The 26968-nt window shown below is 48.2% G+C and overlaps 1 protein-coding gene across 1 annotated transcript; it reads left to right on the plus strand.

Moving 5' to 3' along the window:
* The first annotated feature begins 1 nt into the window (after position 1).
* On the plus strand, positions 2–26063 carry ACAD8 (acyl-CoA dehydrogenase family member 8). The gene is made up of 11 exons (XM_073584967.1): positions 2–149; positions 5052–5152; positions 5328–5497; positions 9358–9467; positions 9550–9626; positions 9907–10044; positions 10423–10558; positions 12241–12338; positions 12420–12572; positions 15952–16054; positions 23272–26063. Exons 1-11 carry the CDS (start codon positions 14–16, stop codon positions 23322–23324), a joined length of 1275 nt encoding a protein of 424 aa, XP_073441068.1. The 5' UTR covers positions 2–13; the 3' UTR covers positions 23325–26063.
* Positions 26064–26968: the final 905 nt, after the last annotated feature.

Here is a 26968-nt window from a genome sequence, read left to right on the forward strand (position 1 = left end):
TACATGTTCCGTGATGCCCCGCAGGCTGGCCCCCCTCACAGACATGGCGCTCGCGTTTAGGCTCGGATCTTTGCTCTCTCGGTCTCTCAGAAATGTTCTCAGCGGGATGAGCGCAGCTCCCAGCAGAGGGACGGCTTCAGCTGTAGATCGTAAGGACACGAAGGGTTAACAATCAGTGGGCAGAGCGAACGGGAATATAGTGTACACGTGACTTCTGTCATTCATCGGCTGTAGGAAAGGTCACATGACGGCTTCGGGCAATGGTTGTCATGTGACTAAGATGCTGTATTCTGATTGGTTAGATTGGAAACCACTGCTCAGGACTGGGGTTTCCCTTGGCAACTAGCTATAGCTGTGATATTATTTTTATTATCTAATATATAAAGCTCATGTGTGTGTATGTATGTGTGTATGTATGTGTGTGTTTCCGGGATTGGCATCTGCACCGTCGCAGCTACAGCCACAAAATTTGGCACAGTCACACGTCTGGACCCCGAGAGTGTCCTAGGCTATGTTGTGAGGTGAAATTTTAACCCTGCGTGTTCCAATTCACCAAACAATTTTGCCCCTATCTACATAATGGGGAAAAAGTGTGTGTGCATCAAGCCCCGCCCTTCATTATGATGTCACAATGGTTGCCATGGCAACGCTGATTCATCATAGGTTGCAATGGTGATGGTTATGTCATAACGGTTGCCATGGTGATGATGATGTCATAATGGGTATATGGGCACGGGCCTATGGGATGGCGGATATGTATGATGGGTATATGGGCACGGGACTATAGGATGGAGGATGTGTGATGGGTATATGGGCATGGGACTATGGGATGGAGGATGTGTGATGGGTATATGGGCACGGGACTATGGGATGGAGGATGTGTGATGGGTATATGGGCACTCGACTATGGGATGGAGGATATGTATGATGGGTATATGGGCACGGGACTATGGGATGGAGGATAATTATAATTTGCTATAACTAACCACAGTTAGTTACTATGCCCGGGCAGCGCCGGGCTCTTCAGCTATTTTTCTTATAAAGCACCATTGGTTCCATGGTTCTGTACATAAGGGGTTACATACAAATTACAGATATCACTTACAGTAAACAAACTAACAATCACAGACTGATACAGAGGGGAGAGAGGACCCTGCCCTTTCGGGCTTACATGCTACAGGATGGTGGGGAAGGAGACAGTAGGTTGGGTGGTTGCAGCAGCTCCAGTGATGGTGAGGCAGTAGCTCCAGTAGTGGTGAGGAGGAAGCGGGGATCATTGCAGGCAGTAGGCTTTCTTGAAGAGATGGGTTTTCAGGTTCCGTCTGAAGGATCCGAGTGTGGTTGATAGCCGGACGTGTTGGGACAGGGAATTCCATAGGATGGGGGTTATTCGGGAGAAGTCTTGGAGGCGGTTGGGTGAGGAGCGAATAAGTGTGGAGGAGAGAAGGAGGTCTTGGGAGGACCGGAGATTACGTGAGGGAAGATATCGGGAGATTAGTTCAGAGACATATGGGGGAGACAGGTTATAGATGACCTTGTAGGTCAGTATTAGTAATTTGAACTGGATACGCTGAGGGAATTGGGAGCCAGTGAAGAGATTTGCAGAGGGGAGAAGCGGAGGAGTAGCGAGGAGAGAGATGAATTAGTCAGGAGGCAGAGTTGAGGATGGACTGGAGAGGTGCAAGGGTGTTAGCAGGGAGGCCACAGAAAAGGATGTTGCAGTAGTCGAGGCGGGAGATGATGAGGGCATGCACAAGTAGTTTATTAGACTGAGGGCTGAGGAAGGGACGGATTCTGGAAATATTTTTGAGCTGGAGGCGACAGGAGGTGGATAGAGCTTGGATGTGTGGTTTGAAGGACTGGGCAGAGTCAAGGGTTACTCCGAGGCAGCGGACCTCCGGTACGGGGGAAAGCGTGATGTCGTCAATTGTTATAGAAAGGTCGGGTAAGGAAGATCTGTGAGATGGGTGAAAGATGATTAGTTCAGATTTGTCCACATTGAGCTTGAGGAAGCGAGAGGAGAAAGAAGGAGGATATGGCTGATAGACATTCTGGAGAGCAGAGAGGTGACGTCTGGGCCAGAGAGGTAGATCTGAATATCATCAGCATAAAGGTGGTACTGAAATCTGTGGGACTTTGAGTTGCCCCAGGCCAAGTGTATAGATTGAGAAGAGTAGGGGTCCTAGAACAGAGCCTTGGGGGACTCCAACAGAGACAGGGTGGGATGAGGAGGTAGTGTGGGAGATGCTGAATGTGTGGTTGGAAAGGTATGAGGAGATCCAGGATAGGGCGAGGTCTTTGATGCCAAAGGAGGAGAGAATCTGTAGTAGGAGGCAGTTGTCAACTGTGTCGAAAGCAGAGGACAGGTCTAGAAGGAGGAGTATAGAGTATTGTCCGTTACCTTTGGCTGTAAGTAGGTCGTTGGTAATTTTGGTCAGGGCTGTGTCAGTGGAATGATGGGGTGGAAGCCAGATTGTAGATTGTCAAAGAGCAAGTTAGATGAGAGGTGGGTTTAAAGTTCCCCGTGGACGTGCTGCTCCAGGAGTTTAGAAGCGAATGGGAGCAGCGATATTGGGCGATAGCTGGACGTGGCTGTTGGATCGAGGGTTGGCTTTTTAAGGATAGGTGTGATTGTGGCATGTTTGAAAGCAGAAGGGAAGGTACCAGAAGTTAGTGATAGGCTGAAGAGGTGGGTTAGGGATGGGATAAGAGTGGTGGTGATGTTGGGGAGGACGTGGGATGGGATCGGGTCAAGTGCACAAGTGGTGAGGTCTGATTTGGAGAGAAGATGAGCAAGCTCCCCTTCAGTGATGTTAGATAAGGAGGTTATGGGGTTTGGGCATTGGTCTGGTATGCAAAGGGGTTGTGGTGGTTGAGCAATAAAGACTTGCCATGTTTGGCCTATCTTGTTTTTGAAGTGTGCGGCAAAGTCCTCGGCAGAGATTAGGGAAGTGGGAGGGGGCAATGGTGGGCGGATGAGGGAGTTAAAGTATTGAACAACTGTTTGGGGTTGTGGGATAAGGAAGATACAAGGGATGTAAAGTAGGCCTGTTTAGTAGAGGTGAGGGTAGATTTGAATGCAAGTGTTGCTTGTTTGAGTGCAGTGAAGTCGTCTTGCGAATGCGTTTTCTTCCAGCACCGTTCTGCAATTCTGGATGCTTGCCGAAGCTTTTTAGTGATGTTATTGTGCCAGGGTTGTCTGTTGATTTGTTGCACTCTGTTACGCATGACAGGGGTGACCGAGTCAATGACTGATGCAAGAGTGGCATTGTAGAAAGTAGTGGCAGTGTCAGTGTCCTGGAATGAAGATCTGGAGGACAGTGGTAGAATAGAGTCAGAGAGTGTGTGAGTGTCTAGATGTGTGAGGTTTCTGCGGGGGTGCGCATGCTGCTGGACATGGGTGACAGGTGAGGAGGACTGGGATGAGAAAATGAGTAGATGGTGGTCAGATAGAGGAATAGGGGAGGTGGTGAAGTTAGAAAGAGAGCAGAGGCGGGTGAAGACCTGGTCTAATGTATGTCCGTCTGTGTGGGTGGCTGAGGAGGACCACTGAGTAAGTCCAAAGGATGAAGTAAGGGACAGGAGTTTGGAGGCAGCTGACTGGTGAGTGTCAATGGGGATGTTGAAGCCACCCATGATGATGTTGGGAATGTCAGCAGAGAGAAAGTGAAGGAACCAGGTAGAGAATTGGTCAATGAAGGCAGTCGTCAGGCTCGGAGGTCGGTATATGACGGCCACTTGGAGGTTGGAGGGAGAATAGATGCGGACAGAGTGGACTTCAAAAGAGGGAAGGATGTGGGAGGGTAGAGGTGGGATTGGGTTGAAGGTTCATTTGGAAGAAAGCAGAAGGCCCACTCCTCCGCCATGTCTGTTGCCAGAGCGAGGAGTGTGGGTGAAGTGGAGGCCGCCGTAACTAAGCGCAGCAGGGGAGGCTGTGTCAGAGGGTGTCAGCCATGTTTCGGTGAGGCCAAGGAAGGAAAAATTCCGAGAGGTAAAAAGGTCATGAATCACATGGAGTTTATTGCAGACGGAGCGGGCATTCCAGAGTGATCCAGAGAGTGGGAGCAGGGTGGTGGTTGTCATGGGCATGGATTTGAGGTGTGAAAGATTTCTGGTGTTTGTGTTGGTTTTGGAGCGATAGAAGGGGGTAATAATGGGAGGTATGGGCTGTGGGGTCCAGGGTTGGGAGATATGTCACCAGCAGTGAGGAGAAGCAGAGAGAGGGAAAGCAGATGGGAGAAGGAGGGTGGGTGGCTTGTTTTGTATTTTATTAGGAGAGCTCTGAGGTTGAGGAGCAGTTCAGCAGAGGAGGTCAGGTGGGGAGGGAAGAGGGAAGGAGAGATTACTATTTGGTTAGCTGGTGCTGGGGTTTGCGGATAGCGAAGGAGAGTGAGGATTAATGGCGCCAAAACTGTTAGAGCGTATGTCAGCATGGTGAGAGTAATTTAGAAGGCAAAAGAAATTTAGTATGTTTATACACAGCGGTTAGTCGTACCTTCTGGTCATTTCAGGCATATTTCAGATTTTATTTCAGATTTTATCCTTAGAAGACATCCTTGGAATGACAGACAGACCTCTGATTCTGAATTTATAGTAACTTCACAGCACATGAAAGGGCCCAGGTGTGATCAGAAAGGGAGGAGCCGCTGGAAGACTGGACACAGGAGATGATTAATTAGAAGTCAGGAGAGAAAATGAAAAAGGAGATAGATTTGAATGGACAGATAAGGCCAAATTGTGTGTTACAATCAAGGAAATAAGGTGAGAAAGCAGCTAGAACACATACACAATAGAGAGATACAGGGTGATTGGAGTTCAGGAAAGATGGGTGATGATGGTATTGCAGCCAGAACACATACCTGTGGATGAAGCAGATCGATTGTCAGATTGATAGTAGTAGTGAAGCATAGTAATAATAATAATGAAGCATCTATAGCAGGGAGTTATGTTTCAGGCATATTTCAAATTTTATCCTTAGAAGACATATTGTAAACAGGGCGTGCTGGGAGTTGTAGTTCTGCAGCAGATGTTCTGATTCCCGCATATTTCAGCTTCCATTGGGCTGAGTGAGGAGCAGAAGGAGTTTCAGAAAGTGGCCTTCGACTTTGCCTCCAAAGAGATGTCCCCAAACATGGCTCTGTGGGATGAGAAGGTGAGGATGGAGGAATATGAGGTGTGTCAGCTCCGCATCGGGGATGTGTGTGATGCAGCGGCTCGGCTGTAATAACAGATGTGGGGCTGAGCTGCAGTACGGCACACTCCCTGCAGACAGCAGCGGCACTAATCCTGCACATGTGACCAGTGTCCGATATCTCCTCCGCACACAGGAGATATTCCCCGTGGAGACCATGCGGAAGGCAGCACAGCTCGGCTTCGGTGGGATCTACACCCGTCCGGACGTGGGAGGATCAGGCCTGTCTCGTCTGGACACCTCCATCATATTCGAGGCGCTGTCTACAGGCTGCGTCAGCACCACGGCATACATGAGCATCCACAAGTAAGGGGCGCCACTGCACAGACACGACGACCCACTCCACGGACCGCGCTGTGCTCCCTCACGGACCACGGTACGACCTGCACCACCCCTCAGACCGCGCTTCACTCCCCCACGGACCATGCGACAACCTGCCCCACCCCACATACCGCGACAACCTGTACCACCCCACGGACCACTCTGTGCTCCCTCACGGACCATGCGGCGACCCGCACCCCCCCTCGGACCGTGCCACGCTCCCCCTCGGACCACGTGACCCGCACCACCCCACAGACCGCGCTGTGCCCCCCATGGACTACGTCTCGCCCTAACCCCAACACAGACTGCGCCTCGCCCTGCATCCCCACATGGAGCACACCATGTTTTGCACCCCAACACGGACTGCGCCTCGCCGCGCACCTCCACACAGACCGCACCAGGTATTGTACCTCAACATAGTTTGCTCCTCACCCTGCATCCCCACATGGACTGCACCTCGCTCCGCACCCACACACGGACCGCACCAGGTATTGCACCCCAACACGGACTGCGCCTCGCCCTGCAGCCCCACACGGACCACACCAGGTATTGCACCCCAATACGGACTGCGCCTTGCCCTGCAAACCAACACGGACTGCGTCTTGCCCCGTATGCCCACACGGAACGCATCCCAACACAGACTGCGCCTCGCCCCCGACACGGTCCACACGACAACCCACATCAATCCACAGACCACGCCTCGCTCCCCCACAGACTGAGCTGCGTCCCCCCATGTGGGCCACACTACCCCCTACACTCCTACGTGGACTGCACCCCAACACGGTCTGTGCCTTGCCCTGCACCCCCTCACGGACCGCAACACGTATTGCACCCCAACATGGACTGCGCCACGCCCCACATCCTCACACGGACTGCACCACGCTCTGCACCTGAACGCAGACCACACTGTGCCCCCACACAGACCGCACCTCACATGTCCCACACCCCAACACAAACCAAGCCATGTCCTGCACCTCCGCATAGATCACCTCCGCATAGATCACGCTGCGTCCTGCACAGAAGACCGCACTGTATGGGCTCCAATGTGTCCTGTATAATGTTGTAATGTCTGTGTACACCATGTGCAGAAAAGTATGTGCCCCCTCCACTTTACACCACTGGGGCTTCTCTGTCCACCATCTACATTTCTACACCATATGCAGTGTGTGTGAATGAGTGTTTGCCCCTTCCTGATTTCTTATTCTTTTGCATGTTTGTCGCGCTTAAATGTTTCAGATCACCAAACAAATGTAAGTATTAGACAAAGATAACACAAGTAATCACAAAATGGAGTTTATAAATGAAAGTGTGTATTAGTAAGGTAAAAAGAAATCCAAACCTACAGGGGCCTGTGTGAAAAAGTGTTTGCTCCCCATTAAAGCATAAATTAACCGTGGTTTATCACATCTTTAGGAAGCGGAGTTCACATTTTCTAGCCACACTAAGGCCTGATTACTGCCACACGTGCTCTCAATCAAGAAGTCACTTAAATAGAACCTGCCTGACAAAGTGAAGTAGACCAATGCTCCTCAAAAACTAGACCTCATGCCGCGATCCAAAGAACTTCTGGAACAAATTGAGATCTATCAATATGGAAAGGTTATTAAGCAATTTCTAAAGCTTTGGGAATCCAGCGAAGCACAGTGAGAGCCATTATCCACAAATGTCAGAAACATGGAACAGTGGTGAACCTTCCCAGTAGAGGCTGATCAATCAAAATTAACCCAAGAACAAAGCGACAACTCATCCAAGAGGTCACAAAAGACCCCAAAACAACATCCAAAGACCTGCATGCCTAACTTCCTCAGTTAAGGTCAATATTCATGGCTTCACCATAAGAAAGAGACTGGGAAAAAATGGCCTGCATGGCAGAGCTACAAGACGAAAACCACTGATGAGCAATGAGAACATAACGGCTCATCTCAGTTTTGCCAGAAAACATCTTGATGATCCCCCTAGAGATTTGGGAGAATACTTTGTGGTCTGACGGGACAAAAGTGGAACTTTTTGGAAGGTGTATGTCCCATTACATCTGACATAGAAGTAACACAGCATTTCAGAAAAGGAACATCATACCAACAGTAAAATATGGTGGTGGTAGTGTGATGGTCTGGGTCTGTTTTGCTGATCAGGACCTGGAAGACTTGCTGTGGTAAATGGAACCATGAATTCTACTGTCTACCAAAAAATCCTGAAGGAGAATGTCTGACCATCTGTTCATGACCTCAAGCTGAAGCACACTTGGGTTATGCAACAGGATAATAATCCAAAACACACCAGCAAGTCCACCTCAGCTAGTTGAAATCCTGACCTTAATGCGATTGAGATGTTGTGACCTTAAAAAGGTGGTACAGGCATGGAAAGTATGGCTGACATATAACAATTCTGAAAAGATGAGTGGCCAAAATTCCTTCTAAAAGACTCATTGCTAGTTATTGCAAACGCTTGATTGCAGTTGTTGCTGCTAAGGGCCCAACCAGTTATTAGGTTTAGGTGGTAACCACTTCTTCACACAGGACCCCGCAGGTTTGGATTTCTTTTTCCCTTAATAATAAAGGCTTTAATTTATAAACTGCATTTTGTGATTACTTGTCATGTTTATCTAATATTTACAATTGTTTGGTGATCGGAAACATCTAGGTGTTTCAAACATGCAAAAGAACGGGAAAGCGGGAAGGGGTGAACAGTTTTTCACACAACTGTCTATTAGTAAGGAGTCATCCATTTGCAAATATAACAGTTCTGCTCTGCAATTCAGCCGACGCGCGGCATTGTGCTTGGTGATGTACGTCTGCCTGCCGCTTCTCAGCCATGAAGCTCCCGGTGGGGCGCAGTGTTTGTGCTGATACCAGAGGAGGTTTAGACTCTGAAGTTATGGGGTTTGCAGAGGGATGGTGACTTTTCTGCCCTCTGCTCCCCAGCACTTGGTCCCTCGCTCTGCCACATTACGGGGGCTCCACTTCGTGGCCGAGTTGCTGCAGTTCCTTCTACTTCTCCATAATATCACTCACAGGTGATGGAGGAAGAAATGTAATGGACAGACTTGTTACCCTGGGGGGCTCCTAGTACAGGACCGTGCTGGTATAATTTGAGTTCTGCATCTCCAGCCGCTCCTTTCACGTATTGGTGAGGACAGACAGTATGGCGGGGGGCCGGAGGCTATACACTGGAGGGGGGATGTGAGGGCCCAGATGTATTACAGACTGGGTGGTGAGGGGTCGGATGTCATACATGTGGGGGCAATGAGGCTGGATAGTATACAGCAGGGGGCAACAGGACCAGACTTCATATGGAAGGGACTGAAAGAAAAAAAGTGCCCCCCATGAATGCGCCTTGCTACCCTGGACCTTTCTGCTTATTCTGCACATTTCATCTATCTGTAAACAACTAATACAAAGCAGAAACAAAAACACATAAAAAAGACCCCAAAAGCTTCCTAAATAAATGTTCTAGTAGACGACATGTCAGGCCGTTTCTAGACGTCCTAGTTAATAATTTTGGGACTATAATAATAATAATCTTCCTCTTCCCTCCTGTAATCCGGCTGTTCTAGTCTGTGCCCCTCTATGTGCAGTGACGGGGTCCGGGCTGCTGGTGGGTTTGCAGGGTTAACAGAGGTCATTTTGGCGGCCTCTGGCGATGTCTTATTAGATATTTCCTTCTGAAGTTTCTCGTCCCTGACCAGTGAGCTCTGGATACTTCTCTGTGACCGTCCGGATAATCCAGAATCTCCGCTGACCCAGCACCTGTTGTCCTATTGAATCAAGGGCAGTGCCATATGTTACAGGGGTGTCTCTGTATGGGTGGTCTGTGACGCTCACATTCATGGTCTGCTCCCCCCTCAGTATGTGTGTTTGGATGATCGACACGTTTGGGAATGACGATCAGCGGCATCGGCTCTGCCCCGCTCTCTGCAGCATGGAGAAGTTTGCGTCTTACTGTCTGACGGAGCCAGGTGAGTCCTGATCACAGTGTATATACCTGTACACCTCCACGGGAGGACGTCACTTATACGCTCCTCTCTGGCTGTTCTCCAGGCAGTGGAAGTGACGCAGCGTCTCTGCTGACATCTGCAAAACGGGACGGCGATCACTACATCCTGAATGGATCCAAGGTGCTGGATGTGACCACAGAGCTGTCCAGTAGGGACTTGGGAAGCTGAGATATGTGGGGCTGTTTGCAGCGTCCTGATGCATGTTTTTCTTCACTGGTAAATCTATGGTTCACCTTACAAACAGCACCTCCGATCTCAGCTTCCCAGCCTCTGGGATGGAGAGGAGGGTTTCCACTCAAGTTGTCAGGATTTGAGTGATGTCCAGCTGTAACATGAATGTGTACAGGTCACGACAGTTTGTAGGGTGCAGCTCATTCTCACTCTAAACATCATCCTCCAGGCTTTTATCAGCGGTGGTGGAGACACAGATGTGTATGTAGTGATGTGCAGGACGGGGGGCAGCGGATCACGGGGCATCTCCTGCCTGGTGGTGGAGAAGGGGACACCGGGGCTCAGCTTTGGAAAGAAAGAAAAAAAGGTGAGGAGGCAAATCAGATCTGTGTGAAAAATGAGGGAGTGTGACCTGGTACTGTGTACTGGTACTGTTACTGTGTGACCATGCAATCACCTTCACCACCTCATGGCTCACACCCATAATCATCCAATCTGCTGAGAATAGCACAGACATTGTTGTTACCTCGCTTTTTGCAAGTTAAATCTGCCATTCAGGATCTGTAGAAAGCTGGGTTGACAGCATCTGAGTGGCCTGGTCATTGCCGTTTATAGACCTGCATTGGATTGGATGTGCTGAGGTTTACCAGTGCTGATTTATAGGCCATTCTTCAGAAAGCTGAGTGTTTCTGGTTGTATCGACTCCTTTGTGACCAATTCCCCCCCCCATTGATTTCTGCTGCAGGTCGGTTGGAACTCACAGCCAACAAGAGCGGTGATATTTGAGGATTGTGTCGTCCCTGTTACAAACCGGCTCGGTGAGGAAGGTGAAGGATTCGGGATTGCAATGAAAGGACTGAATGGAGGGAGGATAAACATAGGTGAGAGGCGGCAGATCGGTGCGGTGTGGTGATATACAGTGGGGGGAAAAAAGAATTTAGTCAGTCACCAATTGTGCATGTTCTCCAACTTAAAAAGATGTGAGAGTCCTGTAATTGACATCATAGGTAGACCACAGCTATGAGAGTCAAAATGAGAAAACAAATCCAGAAAATCACCTTGTCTCATTTGGCAAGATTTATTTTGCAAATTATGGAGGAAAATAAGTATTTGGTCACCTGAAAATTTGCAAGATTTCTGGCTCTCACAGACCTGTAACTTCTTTAAGAGGCTGCTCTGTCCTCCACTCATTACCTGTAGTAATGGCACCTGTTTGAACTTGTTATCAGTATAAAAGACACCTGTCCCCTCCTCCCTCCTTCTCTTACCCTTGCGTCCTCTCCTCCCTCCTTCCATTGCCCTTCCGTCTTCTCCCTCCTTCCCTTACCCTTCCGTCTTCTCCTCCCTCCCTGACACTTCCGTCCTCTCCTCCCTCCCTCCCTGACACTTCCGTCCTCTCCTCCCTGACACTTCCGTCCTCTCCTCTCTCCTTCCCTGCCGTCCTCTAATCTTGCCTTTTCTGCCCTTGCAGACCTCTCTTCCCTCCTTCCCCTACTCTTCTGTCTTCTCCTCTCTCCTTCTCTGCCCCTGAGAGCCTCCTTTCTCTCCTTCCCTGACCCTGCCGTCCTCTCCTTTCTCTCCTTCCCTGACCCTGCCGTCCTCTCCTTTCTCTCCTTCCCTGACCCTGCCGTCCTCTCCTTTCTCTCCTTCCCTGACCCTGCCGTCCTCTCCTTTCTCTCCTTCCCTGACCCTGCCGTCCTCTCCTTTCTCTCCTTCCCTGACCCTGCCGTCCTCTCCTTTCTCTCCTTCCCTGACCCTGCCGTCCTCTCCTTTCTCTCCTTCCCTGACCCTGCCGTCCTCTCCTTTCTCTCCTTCCCTGACCCTGCCGTCCTCTCCTTTCTCTCCTTCCCTGACCCTGCCGTCCTCTCCTTTCTCTCCTTCCCTGACCCTGCCGTCCTCTCCTTTCTCTCCTTCCCTGACCCTGCCGTCCTCTCCTTTCTCTCCTTCCTCTCCTTCCCTGACCCTGCCGTCCTCTCCTTTCTCTCCTTCCTCTCCTTCCCTGACCCTGCCGTCCTCTCCTTTCTCTCCTTCCTCTCCTTCCCTGACCCTGCCGTCCTCTCCTTCCTCTCCTTCCCTGACCCTGCCGTCCTCTCCTTCCTCTCCTTCCCTGACCCTGCCGTCCTCTCCTTTCTCTCCTTCCCTGACCCTGCCGGCCTCTCCTTTCTCTCCTTCCCTGACCCTGCCGGCCTCTCCTTTCTCTCCTTTCCTGACCCTGCCGGCCTCTCCTTTCTCTCCTTTCCTGACCCTGCCGGCCTCTCCTTTCTCTCCTTCCCTGACCCTGCCGGCCTCTCCTTTCTCTCCTTCCCTGACCCTGCCGTCCTCTCCTTTCTCTCCTTCCCTGACCCTGCCGTCCTCTCCTTTCTCTCCTTCCCTGACCCTGCCGGCCTCTCCTTTCTCTCCTTCCCTGACCCTGCCGGCCTCTCATCTCTCTCCTTCCCTGACCCTGCCGTCCTTCCTTGCTATATTCCTTGTAGTATGAGCGTGTGGGCGGTCAGGTGGACGGCTTAGGTCATCCGTGATTTTGCCTCTATGCTTGGACTTATTGCAGCTGTGTAATCCTCAGCCTCGTGTTCGCTGGGTGCGGCCCACGCTTCCGTATTACTGTCCCGCGATCACCTTTCTGTGCGGAAGCAGTTCGGGGAGCCGCTCGCTAATAATCAGGTAATGTTACAGCGTATCACTGTTACCGACAGAAATCATCTTCATCCTCGGGTTTCGTTGTGTGACATTTGTTTCCCTCAGTATTTACAATTCCGATTAGCGGAGATGGCGACACAGCTGGTTACTGCGCGGTTGATCGTACGCCATGCAGCGCAAGCTCTCCAGGAGGAGCACAGAGACGCCGCCACGCTCTGCGCTATGGCCAAATTATACGCTACTGACGAATGTTTTAAGGTGAGCGACATAAGAAGCTGGAAAAATACACCCTGAAATGTCATACACCTCACCAGCACTCCAGACTGTTTTATCTTATTGCATGGTTTTCATGCATTTTAACTCAAATCCTGTATTATACTCCAGATCTGCACTCACTATTCTGCTGGTGGAGTCACTGTTAACATACATTACATTTCTGATCCTGAGTTACATCCTGTATTATACCCCAGAGCTGCACTCACTATTCTGCTGGTGCAGTCACTGTGTACATACATTACTGATCCTGAGTTACATCCTGTATTATACTCCAGAGCTACACTCACTATTGTGCTGGTGCAGTCACTGTGTACATACATTTCTGATCCTGAGTTACATTCTGTATTATACTCCAGAGCTGCACTCACTATTCTGCTGGTGCAGTCACTGTATACATACATTACATTACTGATCCTGAGTTATATCCTGTATTATACTCCAGAGCTGCACTCACTATTCTGCTGGTGCAGTCACTGTGTACATACATTACTGATCCTGAGTTACATCCTGTATTATACCCCAGAGCTGCACTCACTATTCTGCTGGTGCAGTCACTGTGTACATACATTACTGATCCTGAGTTACATCCTGTATTATACTCCAGAGCTGCACTCACTATTCTGCTGGTGTAGCCACTGTGTACATACATTACATTACTGATCCTGAGTTACATCCTGTATTATACTCCAGAGCTGCACTCACTATTCTGCTGGTGCAGTCACAGTGTACATACATTACATTACTGATCCTGAGTTACATCCTGTATTATACTCCAGAGCTGCACTCACTATTCTGCTGGTACAAACACTGTGTACTATAAGGCAGCGGTAGCACCGTACGCATTGTAGGGATTCGCTCTGGTAGGTAATGGCAGGGCTGCAGTAACGAGGCAACACACAGGCTTAAACTCCAATTTCAGTGATTTAATGTCACGTTGCAAACAGCAGATTAACAGAAAGTAAGGAAAAACATAAAAAGACTCCAGCTTGGAGAACTACTGGTCCCAGACTCACCCCTTGCACGGGACGGGCTTAACTAAGCGGCAGCCAGGTCCGCGGCATCCGCCAGGTGCCATTCCCAGGGTTGTTGAGAGTCTTGCTGCTATAGTCCTGCAGCACGGGGATCCTGTATACAAGTCCAGCCAAGGTCCTGTAACTTCCAGACACACTCACTCTGTGCCAAACACCAACCTCCATTACATAGCCCATAACCCCTCCTACAAGTGAGGTAGACATCACATGGGCTGATCACGTGACCATGACATCTTCGCAGGTCCTGTCTTTAGGGAAAAACCCGGCCAAACATTAACCTGCTGGGAGAAATGTATCTCCCATCCAGTAAAATACCCTTTACTGTACCACAGCAGTGATGAGGCAATGTTCAAACATAAAAGTCTCTTTAATGTGTTATCTTCGCACAGAAAGGTTCCAATCCACACAAATGCATATAACTTCAGTGCATATTATCAGTGTTCACTTCACACCAGTTCATAGCACTACATAGGGCACGGCTTTGTATCACAGTCCCTAAACATGCCGGACTTCACCTTGTCCAGTTTCCATGGCCGACTGCACGCCGTGCCAATGTCTCACAGTCTCCTTTAGGCTAAGTGCACACGTACCAGAACTCTTGCGGAAATTACCGCGAGAATTCCGGAATTCCATTCCGCGGGAAAACCGCATTTTAAATTCCCGCGATTTTCCCGCGGAAAAACTAGCATTTTGCAAGCGTAATTAGCTTGCAGAATGCTAGCGTTTTCCAAGCGATCTGTAGCATCGCTTGGAGAACTGATTGACAGGTTGGTCACACTCGTCAAACATAGTGTTTGACGAGTGTGACCAACTTTTTACTATTGAGGCCGCTTATGCGGCATCAGTAGTAAAAGATAGAATGTAAAAAAAAAATAACAAATGGTGTTATTCTCACCTTCCGGCGTCCTGCGCAGCCGTTCCCAGTAATCCTTTGCGAAAATGCCCGCGATGACGTCCGTTCTCGCGGGATCGCGATGTCTCGCGGTAATTCGCGATGACGTCGCGGGAATGACCGTGAGACTTCGCGATCCCGCGAGAACGGACACCATCGCGGGCATTTTCGCAAAGGATTACTGGGACCGGGAGCGTGGAGAGAGGCGGGAATACTGCGCGGGACGCCGGAAGGTAAGAATAACAATATTTTTTATTTTAAATTCTATTTTTTACAGGGATATGGTACCCAAAGCCCGGAGGACAGTCTCCTCTCCTCCGGACCGTGGGTACCATCCGCAAATGTTCTGCTTACTTTCCGCATGGTGTGCACAGCCACATGCGGGAAGTAAGCGGAACAATGCATTCTTATGGGTGCGGGATCGCTGCGATTCCGCAAATTAATGAGCATGCTGCGGTTTTTACCGCGAAGCGATTCCGCCGCGGTAAAAACCGCAGCATTAGCACAGCATTGCGGAATCCCATAGGGATGCATGGGATGCTTATTTTTCGCGTTTTCGCGGCAAAATTGCGCGGTTAAAACCGCCGTGGAAACGCGAAAAAAACGCCACGTGTGAACTCAGCCTTAGTCTCTTTACTCATGCACACAGCTGTGCACAGTACTTGATATTCTCCGGATCGCAGCCAGGCACCATATCCATCTGTGTGCAGCCATTACCCACGCCAGTCTTGGGGCACAGGACTGTCTACCTCCGGACACAAGACATCCACATCCAATACCAGTCACCGTGGACGGTAGCACCACTGTGTACGCTCTGGGTTGGCAGGCCTCACTCTGGCCCTGACTCACCTGAGACTCCTCAGACTCACTCAGACCTCCTCAGCCTCACTAACCCTTGCCTGCACTGCTTTTATGACAGTAACCTGTGGCTTTCAGCCACATAGAAAACCTGGGTCCAGAATGGAACAGACTGCACAAACTACTATCCTGCAGTCTGCTTCTCACACAACATCCAAAGCAGGTTTTTCTTACATCCGACTTGGACACTAACATGTCCAAGACTAACACTCACTTCTATTATCACTCTGCATTGCAGTCACAGCTATGCCCCTGACTGCCATGCACACCTATGGCCTTCATATACCTCCGTGCATATCCTGGGGAGACTACACAGCGACCCCTACCTGTGACATCGGTCACTGCTTCATCATTGCAATCCCAGCTACGCCTGTGACCACAATGCATTTCCATAGCCTCAATACACCTCTGTGCATATCCTGGGGAGAACACACAGCACCCTCTAGCTGTAACAGAGGTCACTGCCTCACCGTACATACATTAAATTAATGATCCTGAGTTACATCCTGTATTATACTCCCAGAGCTGCGCTCCCTGTTGTGCTGGTTACATTGCCCGCCTGATGCCTTTCTGTCTGCAGGTGTGTAATCAGGCTCTGCAGATGCACGGAGGTTATGGATACCTGAAGGATTACGCTGTGCAGCAGTTTGTCCGTGACATCCGCGTTCATCAGATCCTGGAGGGTGAGTTTTGCAGTGTAGCCTCTCCTTGCACTCTGGAATGGACTGCTCTACTGCAACAACCTGGTGACATCATGTGAGGTGCAGTGATCCCACCATATACTTACATAGATGGTGATCAGGAGAGCTCTGCACCTGACAATTCATAGCAGGATCTGTTGTCCACATCTCACAGTAGTGCAGCCTCAAGTTTCGGGCCTGTAACTTCTGTAGATTATACAGTGGAGAAAATAAAGTATTTGATGCACTGCAGATTTTGCAAGCTTTCCCCTCTACAAAGAATGGAGAGTTCTGTAATTTTTATTGCACATACACTTCACCTGTGAGAGACAGAATCTAAAGATAAAAAACAAAAAAAAATCACATTGTGGGATTGTTGCATAATTAAATTGCATTTTATTGCATGAAATAAGTATTTGATAAAATAGAAAAGCAGAATTTAATATTTGATACAGAAACCTTTGTTTGCAATTACAGAGATCAGACGTTTCCTGTAGTTCTTGACCAGGTTTGCACACACTGCAGCAAAGATTTTGGCCCCCTCCTCCATATAGATCTTCTCCAGATCTTTCAGGTTTCAGGGCTGTCGCTGGGAACATTGAGTTTCAGCTCCTCCAAAGATTTTCTATTGGGTTCAGGTCTGGAGACTGGCTAGGCCACTCCAGGAACTTGAAATGCTTCTTACGGAGCCACTCCTTAGTTGCCCTGGCTGTGTGTTTCAGGACATTATCATGCTGGAAGACCCAAATTTTGATGGCCAAAATCTCATGATACATGGCCCCATCCATCCTCCCTTCAATACGATGCAGTAGTCCTGTCAACTTTGTAGAAAAGCACCCCCAAAGTATGATGTTTCCCCCACCATGCTTCACAGTTGGGACAGGTTTCTTGGGGTTAGATGCAGGGGGAGGGAGAACGACGAAGGAGCTTTTCACGCAGAGAATGTGTAGCTGGAAATTATCCCGGAGTTCCTCCTGAGGGTGCTGTTTCCACTGGTGATCATAGGAAAGTAGACAAAAAAACGGAAAAGATTTTGGCACAACCATTAAGGGATAAAATGGATTGTTTATTGAAGCGTAGTTAAAACATTAAAAGTATGAGGCCTCACCTTTTAAGGTTTTAACTGAGCGGAGATGGAAAACATCCCACTCCAATGAGGACTTCATCTCATTCAAACAGGCCATCAATACTTTCAATTCCACACTCACTGAAGCAAAACAAACCTACTTCTCATCTCTCATATCCTCCCTGTCTCACAACCCTAAACAGTTATTCAACACCTTCCATTTTCTCCTCTGCCCCCCAGCACCTCCTCCCTCCCTACTCATCTCAGCTGAAGACTTTGCCTCATTTTTCAAGCTGAAGATTGATAACATCAGAGACAGTTTTGGTGGACAACCCCCCAGAGCCCTTCCTCCTAACTGCCCAGCCCTCCTCCCCCAAAACCAACTTCTCCATCATTACAGAAGATTGACTCTCCACTCTACTCTCAAGATCACATCTCACCACCTGTGCACTTCACCCGATCCCATCCCACTTCATCCCCAACCTCACCACAGTCTTCATCCCTAACCCATCTCTTCAGCCTATCAACTAGTGTTTTCCCCTCAAGCTTTAAACATGATTGAATCACACCTATCCTCAAAAAGCCCTCTCTTGACCCATCCTCTGTATCTAGCTATCGCCCTATATCACTTCTCCCCTATGCCTCGAAACTACTGGAACAACACGTCCATCTTGAACTGTCCTCCCACCTCTCTTCTTGCTCCCTCTTTGACCACTTATAATCTGACTTCCAGTCACACCATTCCCCTGAAACTGCCCTAACTAAGGTCATCAATGACCTATTAACCGCCAAGGCCAAGCGACTCTACTCTGTCCTCCTCCTCCTGGACCTGTCCAATGCCTTTGACACAGTGGACCATTCCCTATTACGACAGACCCTCTCATCTCTTGGTATCAAAGATTTGGCCCTATCTTCGATCGCGTCATACCTAACAGACCGGACATTCAGCGTCTCCCACTCGCACAACCACCTCCTCACCGCTCCCCCTATCCGTCGGAGTCCAGCAAGGTTCAGTCCTAGGGCCCCTGCTCTTCTCCATTTAAAACTTTGGCCTCGGAAAGCTCTTAGAATCTCACAGCTTTTAGTATCACCTCTATGCTGATGACACACTGATCTACATCTGTGGACCAGATATCACCTCCCTACTAACCAGAATCCCTCAATGTCTCTGGTATTTCATCCTTCTTCTCCGCTAGATTTCTAAAACTTAATATGGACAAAACAGAACTCATCATCTTTCCCCCATCTCACGCAACCCCCCCCGAACGGACCTATCCATTAAAGTAAACGGTTGCCCACTCTCTCCAGTCCCACAAGCTCGCTGCCTCGGGGTAATCCTTGACATTGATCACCGACTTCAACTCAAAAATATTTCACGGATCCGTACATTCCTCAACCAAGAATCTGCAAAAACCCTAGTCCATGCCTTCATCATCTCCCGCCTTGACTACTGCAACCTCCTGCTCTGTGGCCTCACCTCTAACACTCTCGCACCCCTTCAATCTATTCTAAACTCTGCTGCCCGACTAATCCACCTGTCCCCCTGCTATTCCCTGGCCTCTCCCCTCTGTCAGTCCCTGCACTGGCTCCCCATTACCCAAAGACTCCAGTTCAAAATCCTCACCATGACATACAAAAGCCATCCACAACCTGAGTCCTCCAAACATCTGTGACCTCGTCTCCCAGTACTACCTGCACGCAACCTCCGATCCTCACAAGAACTCCTTCTCTACTCCCCTCTTATCTCCTCTTTCCACAATGGCATTCAAGATTTTCTCACGCATCCCCCCCCTACTCTGGATCCCTCTACCACAACATATCAGACTCTCGTCTACCATGGAAACCTTCAAAAAGAAACTGAATACCTACCTTTTCTGACAAGCCTACAACCTGCAGTAACCACCGATTTTCCAAACTGCTGCACAACCAGCTCTACCCTCGCCTACTGTATTATCACCCATCCCTTGTAGATTGTGATCCCTCGCGGGCAGGATCCTCTCTCCTCCTGAACCAGTTGCAACTTGTATGGTTTAAGATTACTGTACTTGTATTTATTATGTATACCCCCCTCACATGTAAAGCGCCTTGGAATAAATGGTGATATAATAATAAATAATGATAATAACTACATTTCAATAAATAAGCCATTTTATCCCTGGATGGTTGTGCTGCAGTCATTTCCCCTTTTTTCGTGTTTTTGGGCTTGTAGTCATCCTTCTTCTTCCTCCAAACACGGCGAGTGGAGTTGATACCAAAAAGTTCTATTTTGGTCTCATCTGATCACATGACCTTCTCCCATGCTTCCTCTGGATCATCCAGATGGTCATTGGCGAACGTCAAACGGGCCTGCATATGTGCTGGTGTGAGCATGGGGACCTTGTGTGCCTTGCAGGATTTTAATCCATGACGGCGTAGTGTGTTACTAAAGCCAGGATCATACATGCAAGAAACACGGCCGAGTCTCGCATGTTAATACCCGGCACTGCCGCCGGCACTTGGGAGCGGTGCGTATGGCTCCATGTGTTGCTATGCGGCCTCACGCTCCGATCTGAATGCCGGCGGCAGTGCCGAGTGTTAACATGCAAGACTCGGCCGTGTTTCTCGCATGTGTGATCCCGGCCTAATTGTGATATTTGAGACTGTGGTCCCAGCTGTCATTAGGTCAATGACCAGGCCTCCCGTGTAGTTCTGGACTGAGTCCTGACTCCTGACCTTTCTCAGATTCATCCTCACCCCACTAGGTGAGATCCTCCATGGAGCCCCAGACCGAGGAACATTGAAAGTCATCTTGTGTTTCTTCCATTTTCTAATAATTGTGCCAATAGTTGTTGCTTCTCACATAACTTTTTCCCTATTATCCTGTAGCCAATCTCAGCCTTGTGCAGGTCTACAATTTTGTCCCTGGTGTACTTAGACAGCTCTTTGGTCTTGGCAAGGGTGGAGAGGTTGGTATGTGATTGAGTGTGTGCACATGTGCCTTTTATACAGGTAACAAGTTCAGACACGAGCAATTAATCCAGGTAATGAGTGCAGAGTAGGAGGCTTCTTACAGAAAAACTAACAGGTCTGTGAGAGCCAGAATTCTTGCTGGTTAGTCGGTGATCAAATACTTATTTCATGGAATAAAATGCAATTTAAATACTGTATATATGTACTTATGTATAAGACGAGATTTTCAGCCCATTTTTTTGGGCTGAAAGTCCCCCTCTCGGCTTATACATGAGTCATATACCTGAGGGTCGGCGGGGGTGTCGAGGATCATACCCCCTCCTGGCGCGGTCTCTGCAACCCCCTCTGTGCATATTCATGAGTGTAATGAGCGGTACCACGTAACCGCTGAAGGCAGGAAGGGAGACCGTGGAGAAGCGGGGCTGAAGAGACCGCACCAGGAGGGGGTGTAAATATAGTGATATTCACCTGGCCGGGGTCCATTGCTGCTCACCACCGTCTTGCTGCTTCCTGTGTTAGTGACGTTTAGGTAGCAGGGGTCTCGGTTACATGGTTAGTGCGCGCTGCGCCCTCTGCTGGCTAAACAGTCACTGACACAGGAAGGGCAGACAGCGTCGAGCAGCGATTGACCCCGGACAGGTGAATATCTCAGGCGCCGAGTCCTGAGCAGGAGAGGTGAGTATGGCATTTTTTTTTTTTTTTTTGCAGCATATGGGGGCATAATATATGGAGCATTTTATGGGGCAGCATATGGGGGCATAATATATGGAGCATCTTATGGGGGCAGCATATGGGGGCATAATATATGGAGCATCTGATGGGGGCAACATGGGGGCATAATCTATGGAGCAGCATATGGGGGCATAATCTATGGAGAATTTTATGGGGGAATAATCTATGGAGCATCTTATGGGGCATAATCTATGGAGCATTTATTGGGGGAATAATCTATGGAGCATCTTATGGGGCATATTATTCTATGGAGCACATTATTGGGGTATTATTAACCGTATATGGGGTGTATTTTGTATGGAGCATTTTATGGGGCACATCATGAACTGTATGGAGCATTATATGGGGCTCCTGATTCAATATGGATATTCAAAAACATTTAACCTACTGATGTCTCAATTAATTTTACTTTTATTGGTATTTTTATTTTTTAAATTTACCAGTAGCTGCTGTATTTTCCACCCTAGTCTTATACGCGAGTCAATAGGTTTTCCCAGTTTTTTGTGGCAAAATTAGGCGGTCGGCTTATACACGGGTTGGCTTATGCACAAGTATATACGGTATGTAAAAATCATGCAATGTGATTTTCTGGATTTTACTGTTAGATTCTCTCTCACAGGTGAAGTGTACCTACGATAAAAATTACAGACCTCTCCATTCTTTGTAGGTGGGAAAACTTGCAAAATCGGCAGTGTATCAAATGCTTATTTTCCCCACTGTGTACGATATATACAGTTAGGTCCATATATATTTGGACAGAGACAACATTTTTCTAATTTTGGTTCTAGACATTACCACAATGAATTTTAAACAAAACAATTCAGATGCAGTTGAAGTTCAAACTTTGAGCTTTCATTTGAGGGTATCCACATTATAATTGGATGAAGGGTTTAGGAGTTTCAGCTCCTTAACATGTGCCACCCTGTTTTTAAAGGGACCAAAAGTAATTGGACAGTTGACTCCAAGGCTATTTCATGGACAGGTGTGGGCAATCCCTTCGTTATGTCATTCTCAATTAAGCAGATAAAAGGCCTGGAGTTGATTTGAGGTGTGGTGCTTGCATTTGGAAGGTTTTGCTGTGAAGGAAACATGCGGTCAAAGGAGCTCTCCATGCAGGTGAAACAAGCCATCCTTAAGCTGCAAAAACAGAAAAAACCCATCCGAGAAATTGCTACAACATTGGGATTGGCAAAATCTACAGTTTGGTACATCCTGAGAAAGACAGAAAGCACTGGTGAACTCATCAATGCAAAAAGACCTGGGCGCCCACGGAAGACAACAATGGTGGATGATGGCAGAATAGTCTCCATGGTGAAGAGAAACCCCTTCACAACAGCCAACCAAGTGAACAACACTCTCCAGGAGGTAGGCGTATCAATATCCAAATCTACCATGAAGAGAAGACTGCATAAATACAGAGGGTTCACTGCACGGTGCAAGCCACTCATAAGCATCAAGAATAAAAAGGCTAGACTGGACTTTGCTAAAACACATCTAAAAAAGCCAGCACAGTTCTGGAAGAACATTCTTTGGACAGATGAAACCAAGATCAACCTCTACCAGAATGATGGAAAGAGAAAAGTATGGCGAAGGCGTGGTACAGCTCATGATCCAAAGCATACCACATCATCTGTAAAACACGGCGGAGGCAGTGTGATGGCTTGGGCATGCATGGCTGCCAGTGGCACTGGGTCACTAGTGTTTATTGATGATGTGACACAGGACAGAAGCAGCCGAATGAATTCTGAGGTATTCAGAGCCATACTGTGTGCTCAGATCCAGCCAAACTGATTGGTTGTCGTTTCATACTACAGATGGACAATGACCCAAAACATAAAGCCAAAGCAACCCAGGAGTTTATTAAAGCAAAGAAGTGGAATATTCCTGAATGGCCAAGTCAGTCACCTGATCTCAACCCAATTGAGCATGCATTTCACTTGTTAAAGACTAAACTTCAGACAGAAAGGCCCACAAACAAACAGCAACTGAAAACCACCGCAGTGAAGGCCTGGCAGAGCATCAAAAAGGAGGAAACAGCGTCTGGTGATGTCCATGAGTTCAAGACTTCAGGCAGTCATTGCCAGCAAAGGGTTTTCAACCAAGTACTAGAAATGAACATTTTATTTACAATTATTTAATCTGTCCAATTACTTTTGGTCCCTTTAAAAACAGGGTGGCACGTGTTAAGGAGCTGAAACTCCTAAACCCTTCATTTAATTTTAATGTGGATACCCTCAAATGAAAGCTGAAAGACTGAACTTCAACTGCATCTGAATTGTTTTGTTTAATATTCATTGTGGTAATGTCTAGAACCAAAATTAGAAAAATGTTGTCTTTGTCCAAATATATATGGACCTAACTGTACATTTACTGTATCTTAGCACTGCGCTGAAGTCGTTAGAAATGTTCTTTCCTACAAGCTCATGATGATGAGGAGGAGGAGGAGATACTAATGTTTTGTTTCCGGTACCAGGAACCAACGAGGTGATGAGGATGATTGTGGCCAGAAACATATTACAGGGATGAGAACTGGAAAATCTCCATCATCACATGAACCTCATTGCTGCAGGAGAGCAGCGCTCGTTCACCTCTGCCGCATGCATCGGCCTGAGGAGCAGCACCCAGGAGCCTCTGCAGATCACTGACTTCTGAACCGATTTGTGTCTGTATTATATTTATAGTCTAAGCGATATTGTTATATCTGCACCGAATGTAGATGAAAAGATCGAGTGCCAGATTCTAGGGTCCACGTTTGGAGACTTCCATCCTTCAGCAGAATATCAGATTTATTGATTCTACTGGCGCCATCTCTCAGCCTTTCTCCGCTTCTTTGTTTCTGATCTTCTGCACTTCGGTCGTTTTCCCTCGGCGATCTGGGTCTCTGGACACCGCTGTCACTTGTTTTCCTGGCACGTGGCGGCAACTGAGACTGGAGCGGCCACTGCCATCTGTGTACTGTGCCTGCTGCTTATGTTGGGGTTAACTAAAATTTCTAGACATTACCACAATGAATTTTAAACAAAACAATTCAGATGCAGTTGAAGTTCAGACTTTCAGCTTTCATTTGAAGGTATCCACATTAAAATTGGATGAAGGGTTTAGGGTCTAGGAGTCCCGTGCTCATATACCCATCATACTTATCCTCCATCCCATAGTCCCGTGCCCATATACCCATCATACATATCCTCCATCCCATAGTCCCGTGCCCATATACCCATCATACATATCCGCCATCCCATAGTCCCGTGCCCATATACCCATCATAAATATCCTCCATCCCATAGTCCTGTGCTCATATACCCATCATACATATCCTCCATCCCATAGTCCCGTGCCCATATACCCATCATACATATCCTCCATCCCATAGTCCCGTGCCCATATACCCATCATACATATCCTCCATCCCATAGTCCCGTGCCCATATACCCATCATACATATCCTCCATCCCATAGTCCCGTGCGCATATACCCATCATACATATCCTCCATCCCATAGTCCAGTGCGCATATACCCTTCATACATATCCTCCATCCCATAGTCCCGTGTCCATATACCCATCACACATCCTCCATCCCATAGTCCCGTGCCCATATACCCATCACACATATCTGCCATCCCATATTCCCGTGCCCCCCATCATACATATCCTCCATCCCATAGTCCAGTGCGCATATACCCATCATACATATCCTCCATCCCATAGTCCCATGCCCATATACCCATCATACATATCCTCCATCCCATAGTCCCGTGCCCCCCATCATACATATCCTCCATCCCATAGTCCCGTGCGCATATACCCATCATACATATCCTCCATCCCATAGTCCAGTGCGCATATACCCTTCATACATATCCTCCATCCCATTGTCCCGTGCCCATATACCCATCATACATATCCTCCATCCCATAGTCCCGTGCCCATATACCCATCATACATATCCTCCATCCCATAGTCCTGTGCCCATATACCCATCATACATAACCTCCATCCCATATTCCTGTGCCCATAAACCCATCATACATATCTGCCATCCCATAGTCCCATGCCCATATACCCATCACACATCCTCCATCCAATCATGACATCACAATAAAGGGGAGGGGCTAACTGGAAGGAGAGAAGCATTAAGCTAACATTCTACTGTGACCGCAATAAAGGAGCGGGATTGAACAAAAGGGGCAGATCTATGAAGTGGGTGTGGTTATGTATAGTGGGTGTGGTTATGTGGAGTGGGAGTTAGTTACTATGCCCGGGCAACGCCGGGCTCTTCAGCTAGTATATATATAAAGAAAAAGCCTGTGTGTGATGAAACGGAGCAAAGCCTGGCGGAAATGACGCCGCACTGTGGCGGTCCGGAGGAGTCTATATGAGACGGAGCGGGCGACATTTATACTTTTATGTGACCGTCACCAGCCTAAATGTCGCTGTCCAGTTTTTTATTATTTCCATTTCATTTTTTTAGGATTAAAAAATAAAATACCAACATTTTTAAAAAATATACATCGTAGAAAAGGGCAGAGTGGTGAACGTTTTGGCACGAAGATCGGTGTATTTATAGGTTCTATACATCTCTGCAATATAGTCACACAATCTGGACAGGTCTTCATTGTTGAGGGCTGGCGGAACGCACCAAATAATAAAGAAGGTATTTAGGTGCGTTCGCAGCCCGGGGTCCACCGTGCAGAGACGGTAACTGCTGCTCGGTAATGGCAGATGTTATATGGCGGTACAATAGAGGAACACACAGGGTTTAAGCCACCTAGTGTGTGCAGAGGCGGACTCTCTTACCTCACAGAGCCGTCCGACCGCCAAACACAAATGCCGCAGCCTGTTTATGCTCACAGAGCTCGGCAATGTGAGCACTGGTGTATAGACACCGGACTCTGAGACACTGGGTTAGGGTCCCTCTAGACACACTAGTGCTCAGCACCGGAACTGCGGTGCCAGGAAGAAACAAATGAATAGATAAGGTGTACTAATTGCGAACTGCACTGCTCTGGCGGACGCCACTAACCCCCGGGAGGAAAGCACTAGATTTGCGCACGGCGCCGCACTGGCAGATGCAGTTACTTAACTCAGTGCAAAGGTGCCTTGAACAGAACGGCACAGTATGGCGCTATGAGACGTGCTGCGACTAGGTAGCTTCAGTGGCGCAAGCCAATGCCACTAGTGGCGCTGACTCTAAACCGTACGAACAAGCACAACCAGAGGGAGGGGTGTCATAATGAGTCAGTCACCAGTCTCAAGTATCAATCATCACACACACAGAGTCTATACTAGCGCATGGCCGTTATAGCAGCGTCCTTCCGGGACCTTCCTGATGGTCCAAGCTGATCTGCTTGAGGACCTGAGCATGTGACCTCCAATGAGAGGTCGTCCCACGGGCATGCTCAGTAGGCTGTAAAAAGGACAAAGTCGAGCTGCTCGCTGCTGGCTAGTGCGGATTGCTAAAGCTTACCCAGAGGTGGCAGCAGCAACCAACCTGACAGCACTAGCTTGAGCAAGGCGCCAGGACCGACGCCTTTGTTGAGCAGCCTCCTCTGTGGCCGGAACAGAATGGGAGACCACAGAAAACAAGGCTCGAGCTTCCTCAAGTGCAGCGGCAGGAACCCGCCACCTAACATTCATGGGCTGAAAAAATGGCGCTGAACAAAGACCTTTATGCGGGAATTGTTTTGGTTCAAATTACACCATTTTTTTTTTTTAAATTAACCTGGAAACGTACAGGTCGGGATCCTGTGTACCGAGCGGGCTCAGGACATGTTATGCATCGAGCATTAGCCACTAATAGTATCGACTGGAGTTAACCCTGTTAAATGCTACTGTCGGTCTCTGCAGCATTTAATGCATGTTATTCCATGACCTAGCGCCAGCGATGCAAGAATAGCATGCCATTGGGTTGTCATGGTGGCTGGAGGCCTACTAGACCGTGATTTTAGCCGTACAACGCAATCCTGTGTTATTATAGTCCAGCAATAAGAAACTGGACTGTAATATCACAGGATTATTAAAATAATAAAAGAAAAAAGTGTCTAAAAATAAAATAAAGAAGCAAGCTATTTCTTATGGCTTGACTGTAATATCACAGGACTAATTTTTAAAATAAGTAACAATTTTAATCCCCCCATGTAATAAACTAAAAAAAATAAACATCCGCAAAAG

Source organism: Dendrobates tinctorius, unplaced genomic scaffold, assembly GCF_039654945.1.
Source record: "Dendrobates tinctorius isolate UK_male_01 unplaced genomic scaffold, ASM3965494v1 ptg000086l, whole genome shotgun sequence".
In the NCBI taxonomy this organism is placed as follows: domain Eukaryota; kingdom Metazoa; phylum Chordata; class Amphibia; order Anura; family Dendrobatidae; genus Dendrobates; species Dendrobates tinctorius.

Bases quoted from the DNA above. Each gene is read 5' to 3' on its own strand.
- ACAD8 (XM_073584967.1), top strand. From the start codon at position 14: ATGCCCCGCAGGCTGGCCCCCCTCACAGACATGGCGCTCGCGTTTAGG. The intron at 150-5,051 runs GTAAGGACACGA...CGCATATTTCAG, and splicing joins GACGGCTTCAGCTGTAGATC to CTTCCATTGGGCTGAGTGAG. The intron at 9,468-9,549 runs GTGAGTCCTGAT...GCTGTTCTCCAG, and splicing joins TTACTGTCTGACGGAGCCAG to GCAGTGGAAGTGACGCAGCG.